This window comes from Cyprinodon tularosa, unplaced genomic scaffold (genome assembly GCF_016077235.1).
Source record: "Cyprinodon tularosa strain WSP-4 unplaced genomic scaffold, ASM1607723v1 ctg463, whole genome shotgun sequence".
NCBI classification, from domain to species: domain Eukaryota; kingdom Metazoa; phylum Chordata; class Actinopteri; order Cyprinodontiformes; family Cyprinodontidae; genus Cyprinodon; species Cyprinodon tularosa.
The window spans coordinates 793,057-814,669 of NW_024039189.1; the positions used below are offsets into that span (position 1 = coordinate 793,057).

Genomic DNA, 21,613 nt, shown 5'->3' on the forward strand with positions numbered 1-21,613 from the left:
AATACTGGTGAGGTCTATTTGATTTTGGATACCGAGATGTTATAATGCAGAGCCTCAAAAGCTCCATGCTTCTATGGATGCAAATGTTACAGAAACCTGATCTAGAACATTCGATTGTAGCTCTGGCTGCATGTTTCTGGAGTTTCCTCAAGTAGCAACTTATATTTAGCTCCATTTACGTTCCCATTTTCCATAACTAATTTCCTTGTTCCTGCTGATGAAGCATATCCTCACAGCATGATGCTGCCAACTCAAGGTTTCACAGTAGGAATGTTGAGTTCATGGTGATAAGTGGTTAGTTTACTTCCACAGAACATATTTTGCGTTTGAGCTAAAACATTACATTTTAACCCTAGAGCATCATCTTACATGTTTTTTGATTCCTCTATGTTGCTTGGGATGATGTTTGTCACACTTTCCGTGTGCCTGTTTTTTAAACATGGGGCAGACCTTGTGTTTTGGTCCTTCATCATCGCAATAGGCCTCTTCTCTCTGGACTATGATCTATTATAAACATCATATGATCTCGAATCCCAATAATAAAAAACTGTTGATTTCTTGATTGGAACTAAGGGTATGAGTACCTCTGGAAGACTCTGCATGTTTACCTCACACGATATTCTGACCTACAAAATATGAGTTTCACCTACAGTACAGATATAAAAAGGGAGTGCATCTCTGCTCACTCGATTTAAACAGGGAACTGTTGGGCCTTTGTTTGTGCTGGGCATTTCTATAAATGTGCTTTTATGCGTTTTCCACAGTGGGTCCAGCCTATCGATGTGATAACAACACGGAATTTGACTGCACAACCAACTACCGGTGTGTGCCGCTGTGGTCCGTCTGCAACGGCCACAACGACTGCAGAGACAACAGCGACGAGCAGGGCTGCGGTAAGTCTTGTTCACATCCTTTCTTATACAACGTAGACTCTTCATGGGCTCCTTAGTTTCCATGTTGTATTTGTTCTCGTTTTATCAACCTTAGATTACTACAGAAAATTCTTTTGGAGTGAATAAAAGCAATTAGACAAGCCTTCAGCCTCCTGTGTAACTGTGGTGCAGGGGGGGCGCTGATGGAGATCGTCTCATCACTCTTCCTCCCCCATAATTTATCTCTCCCTGGAAGCAGTGCAGATTTATGAGCTGTCTATTGGTGTGAGACAACATATATGTGTGTATGTGTGCTCTGTCCTTGCGTGGGGGCAGGGTTCATATATGTCTCTTTGTACTCGCTGCGATCCAAATACACTCTGCTGCCGCCCTCCCGTCTCTTATCACAGACCCTCACTCCATTAGTGCCATGCCTGCACAGGAGGGGATATCTGTGCTAATCTTCCTGTAAGAATGCAGAGGATGGGCCAGGTGGAGGGCTATAAGGGCAGGACTCCTGAACACCACGCTATCTTTTACCCCCCCGGCAGTGTGTGGTAGAGACAGCTCAGACCAGCTCTGTTTCACTCCTCTGCCTTCTGTGGTTCTCATCTCCGTCAGTCTTATCCGCCTCAGACGTACGCTGTACTGGCATGAATAGAGCTCACACATCTGTCTGTGGCAGTCTGCCCTCCTCCCTTTTAGACCTTTGAGTTTTAATTAAAACATCAGCTTTCTTTCATTTCTGACCCACACTTTAGTTGACGGTGCTAGCCTGGGTATTTTCATCACTGAAATGTGTCAGCTTTGAAAGCTTGTTCCTTAAAGATTAGCTTTTTTTTTAACGTAATTTGAAATTACATTTAAAAAAAAAACTTTTTTTTTGGCTAGTGCTAGTGTAGGAAATATAGTTCAGTTGAGACTGAAATAACTGAGCCCCAGTTTTCCAATTGCAAAATGACTTGGTCTAAAGTCTTATCATTGCTTTTCTTTGAGTTTTAAGGGTTTTCTTGTTTGTATTTGGTACACGTTTACAAAAAGTATATGAACACCTATAAGGTTATTTTTCTTTAAATCCGACAGTTTATTTGTTTTTAAAATTATTCTTGACACTTCTAATTTCAGTAGTTTGGTAAAGTGTCTTTAAATGTGTCTGTATAGTAACGTCCAGTAAAGGTCCGGAGACATTTTTCATTATTATCCTTTATTTTGAACTTAGACAGATTTATTTTGTCATTTTGTATACACAAGAGTAAACAAAAATAAATTTCATTAAAAAACAGCTCTCTAGAAAATTTCATTTTTTTAAGTGCAGCCTTGAAAACAGTAATATAAACATATGACTGTATATTTACAGTTCTAACATTTCAGTTTTTTGTTTCGGTTCTTTTTTTAAACGGCATTTAACATTTAAAATAAAATAAGATGTTTATGCAACCATGTTATACATTGACTTTTTAAATAAAAATATATATAAGAAATAGAAATTGAGATTTTTTTCCATTTTAAATCTGGAAAATCTGAAGTGTTTTTTGAAGTAGAGAAGAACAATCTTTCAGTTTGGTACTAACCGTTTGTTTTTGTTTAGGCCGCCCTGCAAGGCTTTAAACCTGGGTTTGAATGGAGACAAAGCCATTCTAAAGCACATATCAAGGTGCTCATTCGTGAGCCTGGATCCATATTTATTTTTGATTCTGTTCATGGTGGAGAATCCTGCTTCACAGCAGTAGGTTAAGCCAAACTTACTCAAAATGTGCAGGGTCATCTTTGAGCATGTCATTTCACTTTTATTTCACCAGTTCACCGCAGTTCTTCCAGCAGTCCACACTTTCTCTGCTCTCTTTTTCTCATAATCTTCTCCTTCTTTCCCATCGCCCGGCTTGCCACAGGTTTGCCTGCTGGGTCTAAAAGTAGCAGCAGCAGCAACCCAGACTGACAAAAGCTCATTGGCTAATATTTGTATCATGTGCAGCCTGGTGCCGGATGCTCCGCAGGGCTTTACCATATTAACAGGAGAAGCGGCGCAAGTGAAGTTAGACACCGTCGTCGGACAGCATGCAGTAATTTATAAATGTTTTCCATCAGTTTGGGTCCGGATTAGCATGACCTCTTCCCTATACTATAAGTTTGAAAGTGTTAATGTTCGGCAGCGTTTTGGTGCAAAAGGATTGGAGTCATATATTAGAGCTGAAAAAAATAAAGAAGTTAGATTTAACTTAGCTGGACATTTAGCTTGGTTCTTTAGATTTAAAACTGAAAAGCCACAATTTTCCCTGCTGCTGTTATTTTTTGTTCAACAAGTTAAAAGTTTCACTGGTAAAAATATTGTAGAAATTTTTATTTTATTTTGATACATAGACTTAATCAAAAAAGTGTAGAAAAAAACCTTGTAAGTTCTGTAACAGTATTATTTATCATTGTTTCTTAGGTTCTTGTCTATAATAACATAGGAATAAAAATAGCAGATCAGTTTCCCAACCATGACTGTTGATCTATTTCCAAAACACTTTAAATAATTTTCTTGTATCTAATGATAAACCTAATCAGCTTCTTTCAGCCAGCTAAGCCACAGGGTGCAGCAGCAGGATTAATACTCTCTGCATCTAAATGAGATACAATCTCATTAAAGACATTTTTGTCTTCTTTGATTAATAACTTTTTTTAAACTTTGGACCACCTTACTCTTGTCACGCTGCATATTCAAAGGATAAAATCACGTCTTTTATCTTTGTGAGAGTCTGCAGGGAGCAGAGTGCTTTAAGATCCAGATTATAGAATCGTTTCTTTGGTGATTTGTGTCTGTTTCTTGTCAACATACCACTGAGTTTCATCTCATTTCTCAGGTCTAGGAACCCTTTTTTGCCTGAATGATTCAAAGGTTGGGGTTAAAATGCTTAAAACGACAACAAAACATTCCTCAGAAAAAAGTTGTGTTTATAGGCTGGAAATAAGTCTACAAAGAAATCATCAACTATGAAAGAAAAATATGAATATGTTGTTTAAACTTATTTGATTAATATTAAGATATGAAGCATTTTAATACAATACCAATTCTTAAATAGATATGTTGAACCAACACATTCTCACTCGTCATATATTGATGCTTGGTCAAAGTCCCCTTATTTAGGTGTAGTTATTTTTACTAAGTGTTGTTCCTTCAGTGTTTGACTTACATTACTGGATAAAGTTTCATTGCTGTTTATTGTTCAACTGAGGAAAGATAGAGCATGTCTTTATAGATGTTGAAGTGAACAATAACGAGGGGTGTGGAGCTCCCCCATGAGGTAACTGCATGAACATGCAGCAGTAGGCATGTATTTGGTAGTTTTCTTATATTAATTATTTGAATATGGAGCACTGCTCATTATAAAAAAAATAAAATAAATTCTAAAGATTTTAAGATCACTTGAATGTTTTTGTTTAGGTTTGAATATGGAAATCTAAAGAGCTCTAAAAATCACTCTTTTCTTCTTTCAGAGGAGGTGACCTGTCATCCTACCGGGGATTTCCGCTGCGACAATCACCGCTGCATCCCACTGAGATGGCGGTGTGATGGGGATGACGACTGCGGTGATAACTCAGATGAGCGCAGCTGCAGTGAGTGATGCTGACTGTATTTAGACAAACACACAAACCCTACAGCATATAAGGATATCTGATGGTTTATGTAAGGAGCTATTATACAGGTATGTAGAGTCTTGAAAAGTCTAGAAAAGAATTCAATTAAATTCAGTCTATTTTCCTAGTCATTAAATGGATTTAAAAAGGTAATAGTGGTTGAATTTTTTTTTTTTTTCTCTCTCTCTTATTTATTTTACCTTACTGATATTTTATATTAGCACACAAACTGGTGCAAAAATACAAATAAAAACATTTTATATTTCTTTTTTATTTTCTTTTTTACAGGAGATGCTGTTATTGAGTTTCCTCTTTCAGCCAATGTTTTAGGCCAGTTTTCAGACATCACACTCAGCAGATAGAAACAGTATTTATATAGTCCAGATTTTCTAATTTGTATAGATTTTAACAGCTGAGGAAAAAGAAATAAACAAATTACTGATCTGACATTGGAAAAATGTACCTCTGCGTTTAAACCATCACTTGAGCATCATGGGGCGGAATCGGGTGTTAAGGGCTTAGAGAGCCAGAGCAGCAGTGTGGAGGAGTTGGTTTTGAGCTCACAACCTCAGGATTCCAAGCTATATGCACTAACCACTAGGCCACCACTCCCCTCTAATGAAAATGGAGTACATTTTTTACAAACCTGCAGCCAGCTGTTATTGTATTTCTTTCTTTCTTTTTTGGGGGGGAGCGAGTTGATGAATCATCATAAAGAATGTTTGAATATTTGCACTAACTTTTCCATAAAGGAATTGAAAAAGGTTCAGCTACAGCTTATTCTAGTACAGGAATTGTATAAATGACAAAGTCTAATGTGTGCAAATTACAGTTTTGCAGTTATATAATCCAGTATTTGGGGAAGTTTTTGACTTCAGGGTTTAGTAGTGTAAGAGGAAGTCTTATCAGCACCTGTAAAAACAGGATGTCCTCAGTTTGTAAAAAGGAGGGAATGAAGGAGTCTGTTACCCTTTGCCCTGAAGACTTCAAACCTCCCAGCTAATGAGTGTATTGCTGCTTTTCAAACAATAATGATGGACCTTAAGTTTCTTAAAAGGCCTCTTCTATTTACTTAGCATCAAAATAAAAAAGGCCATAATAATTGTATTTAATAAATTTTTTTAAATTTGATGATAAAGCTCATGAGAAAAGTCGGATTTTTTTTTTGCAGATTTCTGTAAAGTAAACCAGATTTTGTGAAGGCATGATATTAACTCTTTGTTTTCCCCCAGCGCCCCGCTCATGCACCGAGAGTGAGTATCGCTGTGACAACCTACGATGCGTTCCCAACCGTTGGGTCTGTGACCATGACAACGACTGCGAGGACAACTCGGATGAAAGGGACTGCGGTAAGTGGAGGCTCTTTGTTTTGGTTCTGGATCTGGCTGTTTGTGAGTAACGAAGGGCATCGCTAGACAAAGAAGCCTCAAAACCTGGATTCTGAAGGCCAGACGAACTGGACCACCAATGGATGCTTATTGAGGAGGAGATTATGCAGCCTGTTGCAATGCAGGGCAACAGTGTGCACGTTCCACAGGGCAGAAAACTGGTGTAAAACATCAAATTATAAGTTACACTAACTGTGGAATTAAATAAATTAGGAAAAAATAATTAATGGTTGTTGTCTTGGAAGCAGTTATACACCTACATGTTATCTTAACAGCTTTTTTTTTTTGTTAAGCAGAGCTGCGGTCGTGTCTTCCTGGCTACTTCCAGTGTGCGAGTGGACACTGTATAGCTGAACGTTTCAAATGTGATGGCAATGCCGACTGTCTGGACTACACTGATGAGACGTCATGCCGTGAGTACCATGCTGTTATTCTGCCTTATTATTGATGCAGAGCTGATCAATACATTGTCAACATTTTATACACCACTTTCTCCCATTTTGCATGACATAACTACGTCCTGATTTATTTGGTGGACCAACAGAAGTGGAGCATAATTACATACTGAAATAGTGGGGTACAGCTGTATTCAGTCACCCCAGGGCAACACAAACAGAAACACCTCTAGCTGAAAGCAAAACAGGCCAAGCCAGTCAGTTGGATCTGTGGACTTCTCTCCAAGTATTATTAACTGGATTTAAGGGAAAACTTTAAAAGGTCCATTCTAAAACATGATATATTTTCATCTTAACAAGTTCGTTGTAACTTCAGCTGTGTTTTCAGGGGTTTATGCTGTATGAAGGTAAACCTCATCCTCTGCTTTACTTGGTCTGCCTTCATCCCTGTCAACCATCCTTGTCTCTGCCAAAGAAAAGCATTGCAAGAGAATAATGCTTCAATACCATCATGTTTTATCATGTGAATAGTGTTTTTAAGGATGTAGTTTCTTTTAAACCTTCAGCTATTTATCTTTCTGCAAATAGTTAAACTTTGGTCTTATGTAACCAGAATATTTTTTCACATTATTTCTTTTACCCTAGTCAGCTTGTGCAAAACTGCAAAAAATAATTTTAAGACTTTTATGCATGATTAAAGGGCAACTTTCAATTAAAAAATACTTTTTGTGTTGAATTCTCAGGTAAAATCCCAATAAAGTACAAAGTCTGTAACTGTAAGAGAAGAAAGCAGCAACTGTTTTTGTAGGATTTTGGTTGTAGGCTACAACAAAAATGGTGTGACTTAGTGTGTCTAAGGCCAGCGGCGTAGGAAGCGGGGGGGACGGGGGGGACATGTCCCCCCCAATATAAAAGCCAGGTGGATATGTCCCCCCCAAAAATTGTACCGCAAAATATTAGATTTTGACAATTTTTAACTATCGTGCTTTTATTTTGAAGGCGCAGCATAGCGTTACGTCACTGTACTCCCCCTCCCCTCTGTGAACTGTTGAGTGTTTGAGCACTCAGAGGGAAACAGTGATACAGAAAGTCAGAAACTTGTGAATGAGGTAAAATGGTCTGTCTGGAATGCTGCTATGAATATTGCTTATTTATAACGTCTTGTTGTCAGTTCACTTTCATATATAGAAACTGAATCTTTTTGGTTTAGGCATCTTAGTCTTGTAGGAAGAGGATTAGGGCCACTGAAAAAAGTTAACTGATTTTTAATTTTTTTTAGTTTAACATTGGGGAAAAAGTCAGAATTCTGACTTTTCTCAGAATTCTGACTTTTTTCTCAGATTTCTGACTTTAATCTCAGAATTCTGACTTTTTTTCTCAGAAATCTGACAGATGATTAATGTTTCTAATCAATTTACAGTTTTTTTAGTGGTGGGGGGGGGAGGGGGGGGGCGTTGGTACTATACAGATATATAAAAACAAGAAGGTCTAACTAAAAAATAACCAGAATATATGTTTAGAGTAAAGATTGACTACTTGTGTTTACACAAGCACACAATTTCAAATCTGCTGAGCTTGCTGTGCAAGAAAATGTAAAATAGAAATAGAAATAAAAGAAATATAACAGGAAGTACTGCTAAAACAAACTAAATGTTAAATAATGTAGATATTGGTTTAAAAAATTCTTCAGATTTGGAAATTTGGAAGGAATACATAATTCTGAAATTAATCAACAAATCTGGTAAAAAAATAAATAAATAAATAAAAAATAAAAGTTGCACTTTTTTACTTGAGGAATTTGTTGAATAACTTCATAATTATGAGTTTAACTAGTTGGAGGTAATGCTACACTTCTCTGCTTCCTGTCCTGCTCATAAAAGGTAAACATTATAAACCCACCATTCATTTTCTACACTATTTGGAAAACACAACACAAATGTAATATAACAAAAGTATGTTTAACAACAAACATGTTAGCATCAAGCCATAGCCATGTCTGTTTTAGAGACTAGATCTCTTGTTTTAATGACCTTCTGCTCCTCCATTAATGGGGGGACCCCTCGGGCACGTAAAAAGTTGCCTAATTCTGTCATTTTCCACCAGTGTGTCACTGGTTCTCTCAAACAACTCACATCTTTGTCAGTGAAGCTGAGTGCTCCACATCTCTGCCTTCATGGTGCCCATCTACATTAAGATTCAAAATTCTGAGAAAAAAAGTCAGAATTCTGAGAAAAAAAAAAGTCTTAATTCTGAAAATAAAAGTCAGAATTCTGACTTTTTCCCGTATTAAACTGAAATAAAATGTAAAAGTCACTTAACTTTTTTTTTTCCAGTGGCCCTAATCCTCTTCCGTAGTCTTGGGCTGATCACTCATCCAATATTTAACTGCTAACTTTCTCTAGACGTTTGCCACGCTAGCCAAAATGTTTTTTTTATATATTTTTTTTAATATCTCATTTCAGTACAATGCCACCACCAACTAAAAGGCTGAAACAGCAGCAGGACTTACTCAGATTTTTTTAAAAGAGAAACGTCAGTGTGAGTAACAGTCACCTAACACAACTTGTGTTGAAATTAGCCTGGTCTGGGCGTGCGTTTTACGAGGATTTTTTATTTTTTGCATGGTTTTGATTCGCCGAAATGGACGGATGTTATACCTGTCGCGCTCCTGATCGTTAGTTAACCACAGGGAGAATTAATTCTAATTCTTAGCAGCGGCGGCCGCATTGGTCGTGCAGTGGACTGCTGCACAACCACTAATTAACCAACTAATTAACTTCTGCATCTTTATTTCCTCAAATAAACTTCTGGCTCCTCTTTTTAGACTATAAACAGATTAACACAACATTGACAACTCTGTAGTTTTCTCTGTTCTGTACTGCAAATTGGAATTAAAGGCGCCATTTCTACCAAAGGTCTGGACAGACTGGCCACCTGTCTAGGGTGGACCCCGCACCAGCACCTCCCGACCCCACTAAGGGACAGGGTGCACAGAAAATGGAAGGATGGATGGATTTCTACCAAAGGTTGATAATGCGTTTTTGAACCAGATGCTTCAAAGCGCCCTGTCCATAATTCTTCAACACACTGTCAGCTCCCTCTGTCAGTCAACCTATATAAATTCATTTTTGACCATTATTGCAAGTTTGACAAAATAAAACATATCAAACTTTGCACTTGTGTGGCCTACTGAATTGTTTTGATTTTCTAGTGCGTATGCGGACACTAAATATGCCAAGGGCTGAAGCCCTTGAAAGACATCTCCCTTTGCTTAATAAAAGACTCCAGTCATTTTGTTTGGTGATATGCTCACATCTTATGAACAAATGCATTATGTTAATTTTAAATGCATTATTTTTGCAAACACATTTATAAAGGAATAAAGTAAAAGATTAAATAGCCTTTTTTTAAGTAGCGTACTTAAGATATGTTTCTGTTGAATATTTACGAATCTCAGATTTCCGACATGTGTCCCCCCCAATTGTAAACATATTCCTACGCCCTTGTCTAAGGCTAATGAAAATTAAAGCATTTTTACATTTGGAACAAACTGTGTAAACACTAATACTCAAACAAGCATATATGTAGATGGTCTGAAAAACTTTTTAAAAACAGCCAGGAGATTGAACCAGAACTCAACTGGAAAAACAAGACCAGTTGAATAATAAATAGAAAAAGTTGCACTGCACTGCAACACACTCCAGATGCTGTACACTTAACCTTAAGTTGAAAATGGCAGAAACAAAGAGAAATTGAAGCAACAATGACTAAAATTGTAACAAATAGTATAAAATAGGAATGCATACTTTCTTTCCTAAAGAGTAGCAGAAGCAAGCTGAAGTCACCAACAAAAACATGGCTGATATGTCACAAACTCATAAGAAAGAGAAAAAGCTAAATACCTGCCATGAAAGATGGAGGAATCTAGCCAAAGTTGACTATATAAAACCTGCTGAGATCTAATAAAATAGCTGCAACAGCAGAAAAATGAGTATGGAGAAACTGAAATCCTATTTGGTTAAAGAAAAAATCTAGGCTGACGGATAATGACTGAAATGTTGAGGAATTAGGAGCTAAGTGTAAAACTGTTTGTTGAAATGTAGAGAAATGTCATAACTGTTGGAAATAATTCAAAAGTGTCAGTTGATGAAATTGTTTAAGTTTAAAAAGCTTTACAATCTGAAGCCAACAACATGCAAGGCAGCCCATGAGAAGCAGAGGAAGGGCAGAAAGAGAGGCTTATAGAAAGCAACTAATACCGCCTACTTAGCTGATGTTATCCTAAAACTATTAGCTGTATAAAATAACTGTTGAAATATTTAAAAAATCAAAGAGACAAAAAAATACAAGGCATGTGGAAGGATAAAATATGGAGGCAAAATTTGAGGAAATTATTAAGTAAGTGTTCCATAAGTTGTTGATACGTAAAATGATTTAAAAAAAAATTGTGAAAACAGAAAGACTTGTCAGTAGATAAGCTGAAGACACAACATTTAGGAAAAACACTGCATTAGAAGCTAAGTTAAAGGTATAGAGGATAATCTTTTATTTCCAGGTGGATCATCAAAATAATTGGCCTTCCAAATTGTCAATCATTCTGGCTTACTTAAGGCCGTCCTACGAGCTCGTCCCCAGTTTAGCTATCTTTTTCTGCACATGTGCACTTTCAGGCGTATATCTGTGGTGAGCTATGGTTTCAGACAGTCATTGAAGCTCACCTTTCTCACAGTGGTTCTTTGAAAATGGCCGAGGGTCGTAAGAGGAAAAGTGTCTACGAAGTGTATTAGAAGAAAAGAAAGGCCTCAGAAGAGGCAGATATATATCCTGGAATGCTTTGCGTGAAAAGCTCGCCTCACAAAGCATTATGGGATTGGCTGTCACGTTGCTGTAGGCTGTCACTAACCGACAGCAGGGAATAATAACAAAGATGGTGCAGGCACTACACAGTGAAGGAGGAGTTACGTGACCAACAGAGCAAGTAGTGATCATCTGTCTAAACAGTCAGTTAACTGAGTTCACTATAAAATCCACTATACAGTCCCCACTCTATATAGTGATCGAGGGATTATGTTTGTATGAGCTATGAGAACTTTTAGATAGAGCGTGCACGAGGAGAAATGGGGTTGTGCATGCTCTCGCACGTGCATTTTAAAAAAAGTGGACAGGGTTGGTCTTTAAAAAAATTCCCCAAAATCCTCCAGAATACCTTTATAGTGTTGAAAAGTTGAAGAAATGTAAAATATGCACAGGAAGTTAAAATAGCCAAGTAGAACTTCCAGTAAAAATGTAAATAAAGCATTTCCATAAATAAAATAAAAAAGTGTTAGAAATCAAAAAGTGGATTTCAAAGATTCTCCTCTTGGTTTAGATTAATGCAGTCCAGGTTTGAAAAGTCTAGCTGTTAAATTTTCTCAGTTGGACCAGTTAGAACATAATCAAAATAAAAAAATCCATCAAGGCAGGTATAAACCTAATCTAGTTTAAATGTAGTAAAATCAATTACAATGGTTTCTTATTAATCTTTTAAAAAATAAATAAATACAGGGTTCACAAGTCAAACTAAACCAGTTTTCATAATAAGTATGAAATATGAAATAGCTTTCATAATAAGTTTGAAAATGAGGTGAATACTAACCCAAGAAAACACAACCTGAAACAAAGTTACAAAACAAAGGACAAAACTCAACATTAAATCTATCTAACAAATTGAATTCCTAAGATAAAAAGACATGTCATAGCTGATATTCTGGTGCTAAAGGGGTTTGACAGAAGTGTTCTTTCCTCCAGCGACCCGCTTTCCCAACGGCACATACTGCCCACCGTTCCTGTTTGAATGCAGGAACCACATCTGTGTCCAGCCCCAATGGAAATGCGATGGAGATAATGACTGTGGAGACAACTCTGACGAGGAGCTGCATCTCTGCTGTAAATAACAAAAAAATAACAACAACATAGTTCTGGTTTTTGCTGTGATTAAATAAACATCCCATGAATAATTTATTTTTAGTTTGAACTGACAATTTTAGGTGTAATGGTTCTGTTTTTTCATAGTGGACATCGAGTGTGAGGCTCCATTCCGTTTCCGGTGTGATAACAACCGTTGCATTTACAGCCCTGAGCTGTGTAACTCTATTGATGACTGTGGTGATGGTTCTGATGAAAGACCAGAAAACTGTGAGTACGATTCCCTCAGTTACAAATATGATGGCTGACCTAATAACTTGTTTGCTTTTAAGCCTCACTATTCCAGTGTTTTTATTTACATATGATAGCATCCGTGTCACTGTTTACCCATTGGCTCCATGCAGGTCAAAAACCCACACATGGACCTTGTGCAGATGGGGAGTATAAATGCAGTAACGGACAGTGCATCCCCATACAGTACGCATGTGATGATTATGACGACTGTGGAGACGAATCAGATGAGCTTGGCTGCCGTAAGTCAATAGAAAAAATACCATAAAACAAAAATAATATCTTATTAGTGTCAACTGCACCTAATATAGCAGATTTCTAATATTGCTGCACTAAAAATCAACTGTAGCAATTTCCTTTTACAGAATTAGTTGAACTTTTCAATGTTATTTTAATTAGACAAATATTTTTATTTATTTAAATTACATTATTCAAAAAGATTAAACCTATAAAAGAACATATTGACCATATTTAAACTAGAATATGTGAACAACTTACATATGTTCACTTTGTGGTAAACAGAATTTAGTTTGCTAAATTGACAATTTTACTGTGAACATCTTGGATATTCCCATGAAAAACAAGGATTAGCTCCTGTGAAATTAATGGATTATTGTCTTATCTCACCAAACTCTATCTTCTCTATATACATCAAGATAGTTTTCAGATTATTTAAGCATTTGTAATCTTTCAGTGTTACTTTGTTTTTACAGAGGATGATGTTATTTATCACAGGCTGTTATCAAACCTATGGCCTATTGATTGCAGTTTAGTTTATATGTTTTGTAGTGATCGGATTAGTGCTCACTATTAGAGTTTTTAGTCCAATTTAGGGCTGCAACTAACGATTATTTTGAAAATCGATGAATCGGACGATTATTTTTTCGATTAATCGGACACAAAATATTTTTTTTATATTAACCTCTTTATTCCAAAATAAACATTTTAGACAGAACAAACAAGCACACAAGTACAGGTTTCTCATTAACTGTACTGGTGCTATATGAAAAATAAATGTTTGTGTTAAAACTATGCAAACTTACATGAGAAATGTAGCTGTACATCCACAAAATATAGGGTCCTTTGTTTCATAAAGCGCAAAAAAAGACATTTTTGTTTTTAAAAGCCCCTAAGGGGCTGAAACAATAGGTCCCCCCCATTTCAACAAATTAGTTTTTTTTAGACTAGAAGAGTTCTGCCTTTTAAGACAGGAAAGTATAGCAGTTAAAGTTGCTACTTAAGAAAATACTTAACCATAGAGATAAAAATAGCCCTGTGATTCAAATTATAAATTGAATTTGGAATAAAAATGAGAGAACTAGGGGTGTTAAAAAAACACATCCTCCAAAGACAGATATTTACATGGGAATGTGGCATATAATTAATAGACATATTACTGATCTTGCTGGATTTTATTCTGCTTTACTTCCATAAATTGCAGGATCTTCTTTACTTTATCTTTGCCAGAAGATTTAAACTTTAAAAGCCTTGCCCTCATAATTTGCAAGTTAATTTATTTATAGAGAAAATATAAACGCTGCTTAAGCTAATTCAAATGAAATTAAAAGTAAAATAAGAAGCCAACCTTATCACTGTCTGTAACCTACTAACACGGTAAGGAAAGCATCAGATGAGCTACCTGAGAAACTAACTTACGTTTCCCCACTTTAAAATGAAACAAACATGGTTACTCATCCTGCTGATCAGCTATCTTCACTGCCATTGAAGGCTCCAACGTGTTTTCTTTTCAGGTGCTGCGTCATAACAGTGGTGCTTCCGTGCCATGCTCATTTGTTTTTTACAAAAGTTGCATGTTACGACTTTTTTCACTTTACAAAGCGCAGGCTATTTTAATTATTGTGATCAATTTGCGCCGTCAATCCCGGGGCATGCGCGCTTCATTTGCAGTCTGGACGCTGAGGGTAAACTCCTCACTAAAATCCTGCGGCTCGGACTGCACGCTGAGAGGGATTCCTGTGGGAGAGGGAGAAAGGCGTTGGGATGGGGGAGGCGCCCCACGGCAGCAGCTGCCGCTGGAGGACAAGAGTAGGAACGATACATGCTTTCACGTAAGAGTCTCCAAAAGCCGCCAGTGACACCGTAAAAAGTCGCCAGATTTGTCGCTAGTCGCTTTTTAAAAAAATAGTCGCTGGAGGGGTCTGAAAAGTCGCTGAGTTGGCAACACTGCAACTGCGGCGCTGACTCGCTCCGCCATATTTTTTTTCTTCCCCGGGATGACGGCGGCGGCGGATGACGCATTAATCGCGCGACACAACTAATCGATGATTAAATTCGTTGCCAACGCTTTTAAACGTCGATTTTTATCGATTTTATCGATTCGTTGTTGCAGCCCTAGTCCAATTACTTCAAATAGTCTTTATTTGATGTTGATTTTTGATTTGATTTTTTTAATTTAGATATGTCAGGTTGGGTAGAGGCTTTGAGGACCCAAATGTAGGGTGACCATATTTTCATTTGGGAAAACCAGGACACCTTGAACGGGGGGGGATTGAAAGAACAAATGTGTCATCATCGGGATTTGCTCCGCCGTGATCAGAGGAAAGGTTACTTGGTGCAGAACAGTGGTGAAAATTGGAAGTTCAATGTGAATAGTTCCGTCTGAAATTAATGAAAATAGTTTTTTTAATGGTTATAGAGTCAGATATGTGGCGGTAATGTTTGATTTATCTAAAGGTTTTTATCTGTTATTGTGTAAATTAGTTTGGCTGTAATTTAAGGACAGATTCTAATAGATCTGCAGAGTGGGAACTATAAATCTGATAGGAGTTTAATTTTTTTATTGTTGTTTTGCACAATATGCTTAACTGTCCATAGCTGCATATATTTTATACATATAAGTATTTTTTGTTGTTGAATGTTAGAGATTTTGCAGATATATTTTTATACATATATTGTCTAGATTTACGTATGTATTTCTAACCCTTTTATAGTATAGAAAATCCCTTTATTGTCCCACAATGGGCAAATTTACAGCAGCAGAAAGATTATTGAAAATAGTCACACAAATGAGGACCTTAGAAAAATGTCTAAGAATAACATAATAGGGAAGAGTTAAAATATAAACAATAAAATACTGTAAAGTGTTTTAACAATATAAAACTGGAGAATTAATAACCAATATGCAGCTATGGACATTTTTACAGTAATGGATATTTGAAAATAGCAGCAACATCAGAGATGTGCAGAATGACAGCAGCATGTTATTTAACTGACTAAGGTTTCTATCATTACATTTGATTTTATTTGTTCATGCTACGGTGGTTGGAACCTTTATTCCACTCTGGATTCTTGTGAGTGTAGTCTTTGTTAGTTTTAACTTTTTTTAAAATAAATAAATAAACAAACAGTTTTGAAAACCTCGGTATTCATTCTTTTCCTGCTTTGTGTGTCAACTTTCACGGTTGCTAAGCAACAGAGCATGCGCCGGTAAAACCCGCCGAAGGGTGGACCTGTTCGAATTTACAGCCAAAACTCTTCTGGCCTCCTTATTTTCAAGGACTTCGAAAGGATCCAGTCTAGGTAGACCGCGTCCTTGGAGGATGCAGCCCAGGTTTTCGAACAGAGCCTCTGATCAGGGATTACGTCACACGGAGTGTCGCGCGCAGTATTTTAAAAAATCAGGACATTTCCTCACTTTCTAAAAAAAACCCGGGACGCCCGGGACAGGACGTGAAATACGGATATGTCCCGGGAAATACGGACGTTTGGTCACCCTACCCAAATGCAGAGATGAGTTTAGCTGATTTAATTAAGGACTAACAGGCAACTGAGCCAAAAATCTAGAAAAATACGAAAAACCAAACAAAATCCTGTAAATTTCAGGGAAAATACACATAGGGAGCAACAAAACAACAAAAAAACAGCAAACAGGAACTGCAGAGGTGGTGTATATATGAGGAACGGAATAAAGGATGGGCTAATGAGCTGATATGAAGCAGGTGTGAATAAGGACAACTAGAAGGGAGCCAAGGGGAAGGAACAGGCACAAGGGGGCAACAGAGAGTAACTAAAGAAATACCTAACAGACAGAAAACAACTACAGAGAGCAGAACCATGACAGTAAGATTTCAAATAATAAGGCATTTATTTGATATTTGCCAAAGAAATCATATATTATAGGCAATTTTAGAACTGAAAGGTTGAAGTAAATTCATTTTCAACGTAGGTAAGCCAAATTATCAAGCTAGAGAGTACAATGTCAGTTATAAGTCAGCTAATCCTTCATTCTTTTCTCCTAACGAATTATTAATTAACTTTATTGTTTTTTATCTTACATTGTATTGTAGCTACACAGGCACCAGGACATAAAAAAAATACCTCTGATCTGTATGAAACTTGAAAATAAAGATCTCTATGTTTCTGTCTCCATAGTTAATCCAGATTATTTTGTTGCCTCTAAATTTTCTCCATATTTATCACTGGGTGCACTGGTTTCAGATGCAGGTCATGAACATACATGTAGTGCAAACATGTGTGAACACAACTGCACCGACCTGACCGAAGGAGGCTTCCTTTGCTCGTGCAGACCCGGTTACCGGCCCAAGGCCACAGAGAAACATACCTGTGAAGGTGAGTAACCCGCTCCCCTTCACTCAGTAGATTTCTGTTAAACTGGCACAGTTTTAAATGCTTGTTATCTCCTCCTTTCTGGGCGAGCAGATGTGAATGAGTGTGAGGTGTTTGGAACGTGTCCTCAGGAGTGCAAAAACACAAAAGGCAGCTATGAATGTTTCTGTGCTGAAGGCTTTCTGTCTTTTGGTGAGCCACATGGGACTGAATGCGCTGCTCAAGGTAAAAGTTTGGCAAAAAAAAATGTTTTCCTTTTTTTTTTGTGATTATAAATAATTTATTCCAATTCAATTTCTGTGTAGGAAATCCTCCGGTGCTACTCTTGCCAGACCATATCCGTATTCGACGTTTTAATCTGTCCTCTGAGCAGTATTCGGATTATGTGGACAATGCCGAGCACATTCATGCCTTGGACTACCAGTGGGATCCAGAGGGAGAAGGCCTCAGTAAGTCTATTCCTTTACAGTAGGCATCTCCAACATCAGTCCTTGTGTGTCGCTGGTGTTCAGCCTGGACGTGCATGCAGAACTGGAGTTGGATGGCTCTGCTTTTAAATATGAAGGTCACCAGGTAGAGAAACATTTCCCTTGTGGTCTGTAGGTGTTGTTTACTGGACAGTTCTCGGTCGGGGTTCTCAGTTCGGCTCCATCAAGCGCGCCTACATGACCACGTTCAATGATTATGGGAACAACCCAGTGAAAGAAGTGGACTTGAACCTGCGTTATCTTGCCAAACCTGAGGGCATCGCTGTAGACTGGGTTGGCAGGTAAGTAAACATAATTATCAAATTTTATTCTGGAAACAGCTGGTGCAGGTCATCACATTTAAAACCACTCCCCACAGACATATTTACTGGACAGATTCAGGAACCAACAGAATTGAAGTGGCTAAACTGGATGGGCGATACAGGAAGTGGCTGATCTATACTGACCTTGATCAGCCGGCAGCTATCGTTGTCAACCCATCGTTAGGGTAGGAAGTGTTGCATTAAAAGCCTGTGTTTCCATCATGTTTGCAAAAATGAATTGTTGTATAACTATCTCTGAGCAGGATGATGTACTGGACTGACTGGGGGAAGAATCCCAAAATTGAGGCAGCATGGATGGACGGGCAACACAGAGAGGTCCTGGTGAAGGAGGAAGACCTAGGATGGCCTACTGGGCTGGCACTGGACTATATTAATGGACACAGAATCTACTGGTGTGACTCCAAAGAAAATATCATTGAGTCCATGAAGCCTGATGGCACAGACAGGAAGATTGTCATATCAGGAGGTCAGAAAGTGAAACTTATTCTATTTTTTAGCGAGTATAATGGAAAACCCTGATCCTAATAGATGATTTTCTTTAGATATTGGAAATCCCTACAGTCTGGATGTCTTTGAAGGACACGTGTACTGGACAACTAAAGAGAAAGGAGAGGTGTGGAAGACAAACAAATTTGGGCAAGGAAATAAAGTTAAAGTCCTCACAATCAACCCCTGGTTGACACAAGTCCGTATTTACCAGGAGCATCGGCACAATCAATCAGGTCTGAATTTAACTCCTTACTGTACTAATAGGGGGCTGTTGGCATCACCTGCAGACCTCTTTCCACTGTAATAAAGAACTCACTTATTTTATTTAGGAAAAAAAAGATTAATTATAAAGACCAAGCCCTTTTTTTTTTTACTATGATGATTTTCTGCATACAGCAATTAAAAACAAGCATTTACGATTACATTTTAAGATCAAACGATAGAAAAAAAAACATTTTAAAAGATACTTAAATCTTGCCTCAAAATGTCTAAATATGCCTGCAGATTACATACCACAGTTAAATGAGATAATCTAGTCTAAGTGTTTAGAGCACATGCAAATGCCTGGTCCTCTTATAAAGCTATATTTAAATGTAACTAATGTTTGATGTTTAGCTGAATAAATAATCAAATGTACTGATGTAGAACAGTGTTTTGAAAACGGATTATGCATGCTCTGTCCTTGTTAGTGTCCAACCCATGTAAGAATGTCTGCAGTCACCTCTGCCTCCTCCGGCCTGGAGGGTACACCTGCGCCTGCCCACAAGGTTCCCCTCCACTAAATGCTGAATCAACAGAATGTGATGCAGGTAAATGACAGTGGCCAGATCGCTCCTCCCAACAGCTGCCTTGTGTTTGCATTGATGTGGCATCTTATTTTGCATTCATACACCTTTTTCTCCCAATTGTGTAGCATGGCTGCTCATGTTTGTTGTGTTTTCACTGTGCTGGTGTTCATCCTCTGTATGCTCGGCTTTTGCTTCTACAGCCATTGAGGCTCCTGTTGCCATGCCTCTTGCATGCAGATGCATGAATGGTGGAACCTGCTACACCGATGAAGGGGGTCTGCCAAAGTGCAAGTGAGTGTAGCTGTAGGAGACATTTTTAGGGCATCCGGAATGTTGTTATATTTGAATATGCACAGAACTTTACCATTGCACTGTGTTACATTATTGAATTTAATCATCTTGACTTTTTAGATGTCCATATGGCTACACTGGTAGCTACTGTGAGATGGGGAAGTCTAGAGGTGCTCCAGCTGGTACAGGTACAATATTAAAGTTTCATATAACCCTTTTTTTATATTGCATATATGGCCATACAAAAATATAGGGACACGATATGAAGTGATCTGTAACGATATCAATTTCCAATACTAATACTATCATTATGGCCATGACTACATGGAAATAAAAACCGGTTCTCAATATTGACCTGGTTTTGTGGCCAACGCTGGCCGATACTGTACAAATAGCAATATATGCATTATATAAAATCTAACAATCTAGAATTAATCCTTTCTGCATAATTTGGCACACATGCTACATTTTCCATTGTGCATGTAACACTTTTTAAGCAACTGAGATTAAATGCACATTGGATATTGATAGAAAGCCAGGTAATCCACATATTATAACAGAAATTAAAACAAACGGGTGTACAGATTAAGCTGTGAGTATAGCTGTAAACATGTCTACAAGTGTAGAAACCAGTTAGCATTCATTGTTTAGATGTGAGCTCCAAATGTTCTACTATACTTATTCTTTTTATGTCATAGGGTTCCAGTTGCTTCCTATGTGCAGTTTGTTTTTAACACATTTCCAACCAGTCTCATATCAGTTGTTTGACTTGCTTTTCCTTCTCTGAATCTACCTACTGTGATTCTTCTTGGTATATGCAGTGCCATTCTTTCATCAAACATGGTGTAAAGATTGATGCCTCCTCCTGGGGTCCGTTTCACAAAGCAGGTTTAACAAATTCAGATTCCAATCTTCAACTCTAAATTGATCTGGCCAAAAGTCAGGAACTCTTGAGTGTTCGGTTTCACATTTAACTAATTCCACTCAGAGTTAAGCACATGCGCATCAAGTATAAAAAGCCATTATCAGTGGTGCACCGATTCGAAGAGTCACCATGACAACAGGCAACAGGAAGTGCCTATTTCACCCCACTGGAACTAGAGATTCGAATGAAGAAATGCAAAAAAAAAAAAAAAAAAAATAGAGTAAAAAAGGAGACTGTGTTTAAAAGACAGAGAAACAGCGCTATTGCTATAAATGAGAGGAAGATGGCGAAGGAAAAGATTGTTGTTGGTTTATATGAAGTGGGCTATGGCAGGCCGTTTTTACATACATTAAAAGCACTTCCCTCTGTTGTTCAGTTTGTAGATCACTAAAACAAGATTCTTCCTGATCAAAATAACACTCCTAGACCTAACTGTAATAACATACTTTCTAAATAAATTTTTTGTCACAGAAATTGAATTTTAGAAAGTATAAAACTTGTGAGAATTAAGTTTTATATATCTAGAAATATTTACACATTTTAGGTGGCCTTTCTGACATTTATCAACTTAACTGAAAATGTAATTATGATATGAATATGAAGATCTGAAATTAATATCTAGACATCCAAAATGTTTATTCTAGATGTGGCTTGCCATAGGTGTTGTTACCATGATGATATTACGGGATGACTTCTTGAATGGTAATAGATCAATGTTTCTATTTAGGTGAAATCTTCTGGCAGCAGGTGAAAATAAAGTCTAAAAACGTTGTTCTAATCTATAGAACCTGTGGATCATCTCATGTGTCCCTCATGTTGATTCTGTCTTCTTTTACACAGTAAAGTGGCTGTTTCCAGCTGCGCCTTGGATGTTATCATCCCAATAAATGGTCATTATTAGCCGTTATCAGTCCCATAGAATGACTTCAGATTGTGCCAGTAGGCTCATTATGTTGTTATCGAGTGAATCCTAATACTAACCCTAAATTAATTCCTTTACCCCCTCAGAATTAATGAATCTATTTATGTGTAATCTGAAAATAATTTCAATAGTTCTTCCTGTACTGTCTATATAACTAAATAAACATAAAACGATCTGCATCTCGCTCATATTAAACAAACCAAAAACAAGTAATCTCATATCCTGTCAACTGAGAGGTAGAATTCTCTACCTATAAATATTTAGTTCTCTGTGAAAAAGTGCTAATCATTCTTTAATAGGATCCTCATCAAACAGACATGTAATATTTGTTT

At 37.4% G+C, this 21,613-nt stretch overlaps 1 protein-coding gene across 3 annotated transcripts in view; it reads left to right on the forward strand.

Annotated features, from left to right (window-relative positions):
• The window catches only part of lrp2a (low density lipoprotein receptor-related protein 2a), an 85,129-nt gene that overhangs the window by 56,193 nt on the left and 7,323 nt on the right, over nucleotides 1-21,613 (forward strand). For all 3 annotated transcript variants that reach the window (XM_038301205.1, XM_038301206.1, XM_038301204.1), the window contains 17 exons: nucleotides 765-893; nucleotides 4,350-4,469; nucleotides 5,723-5,839; nucleotides 6,175-6,291; nucleotides 12,061-12,198; nucleotides 12,325-12,447; nucleotides 12,582-12,710; nucleotides 16,927-17,058; nucleotides 17,149-17,280; nucleotides 17,361-17,504; nucleotides 17,659-17,824; nucleotides 17,902-18,030; nucleotides 18,109-18,332; nucleotides 18,409-18,588; nucleotides 19,045-19,164; nucleotides 19,344-19,434; nucleotides 19,555-19,622. In XM_038301205.1, the coding sequence (XP_038157133.1) occupies nucleotides 765-893; nucleotides 4,350-4,469; nucleotides 5,723-5,839; nucleotides 6,175-6,291; nucleotides 12,061-12,198; nucleotides 12,325-12,447; nucleotides 12,582-12,710; nucleotides 16,927-17,058; nucleotides 17,149-17,280; nucleotides 17,361-17,504; nucleotides 17,659-17,824; nucleotides 17,902-18,030; nucleotides 18,109-18,332; nucleotides 18,409-18,588; nucleotides 19,045-19,164; nucleotides 19,344-19,434; nucleotides 19,555-19,622 (2,259 nt within the window). The remainder of the gene's footprint in view (nucleotides 1-764; nucleotides 894-4,349; nucleotides 4,470-5,722; nucleotides 5,840-6,174; nucleotides 6,292-12,060; nucleotides 12,199-12,324; nucleotides 12,448-12,581; nucleotides 12,711-16,926; nucleotides 17,059-17,148; nucleotides 17,281-17,360; nucleotides 17,505-17,658; nucleotides 17,825-17,901; nucleotides 18,031-18,108; nucleotides 18,333-18,408; nucleotides 18,589-19,044; nucleotides 19,165-19,343; nucleotides 19,435-19,554; nucleotides 19,623-21,613) is intronic.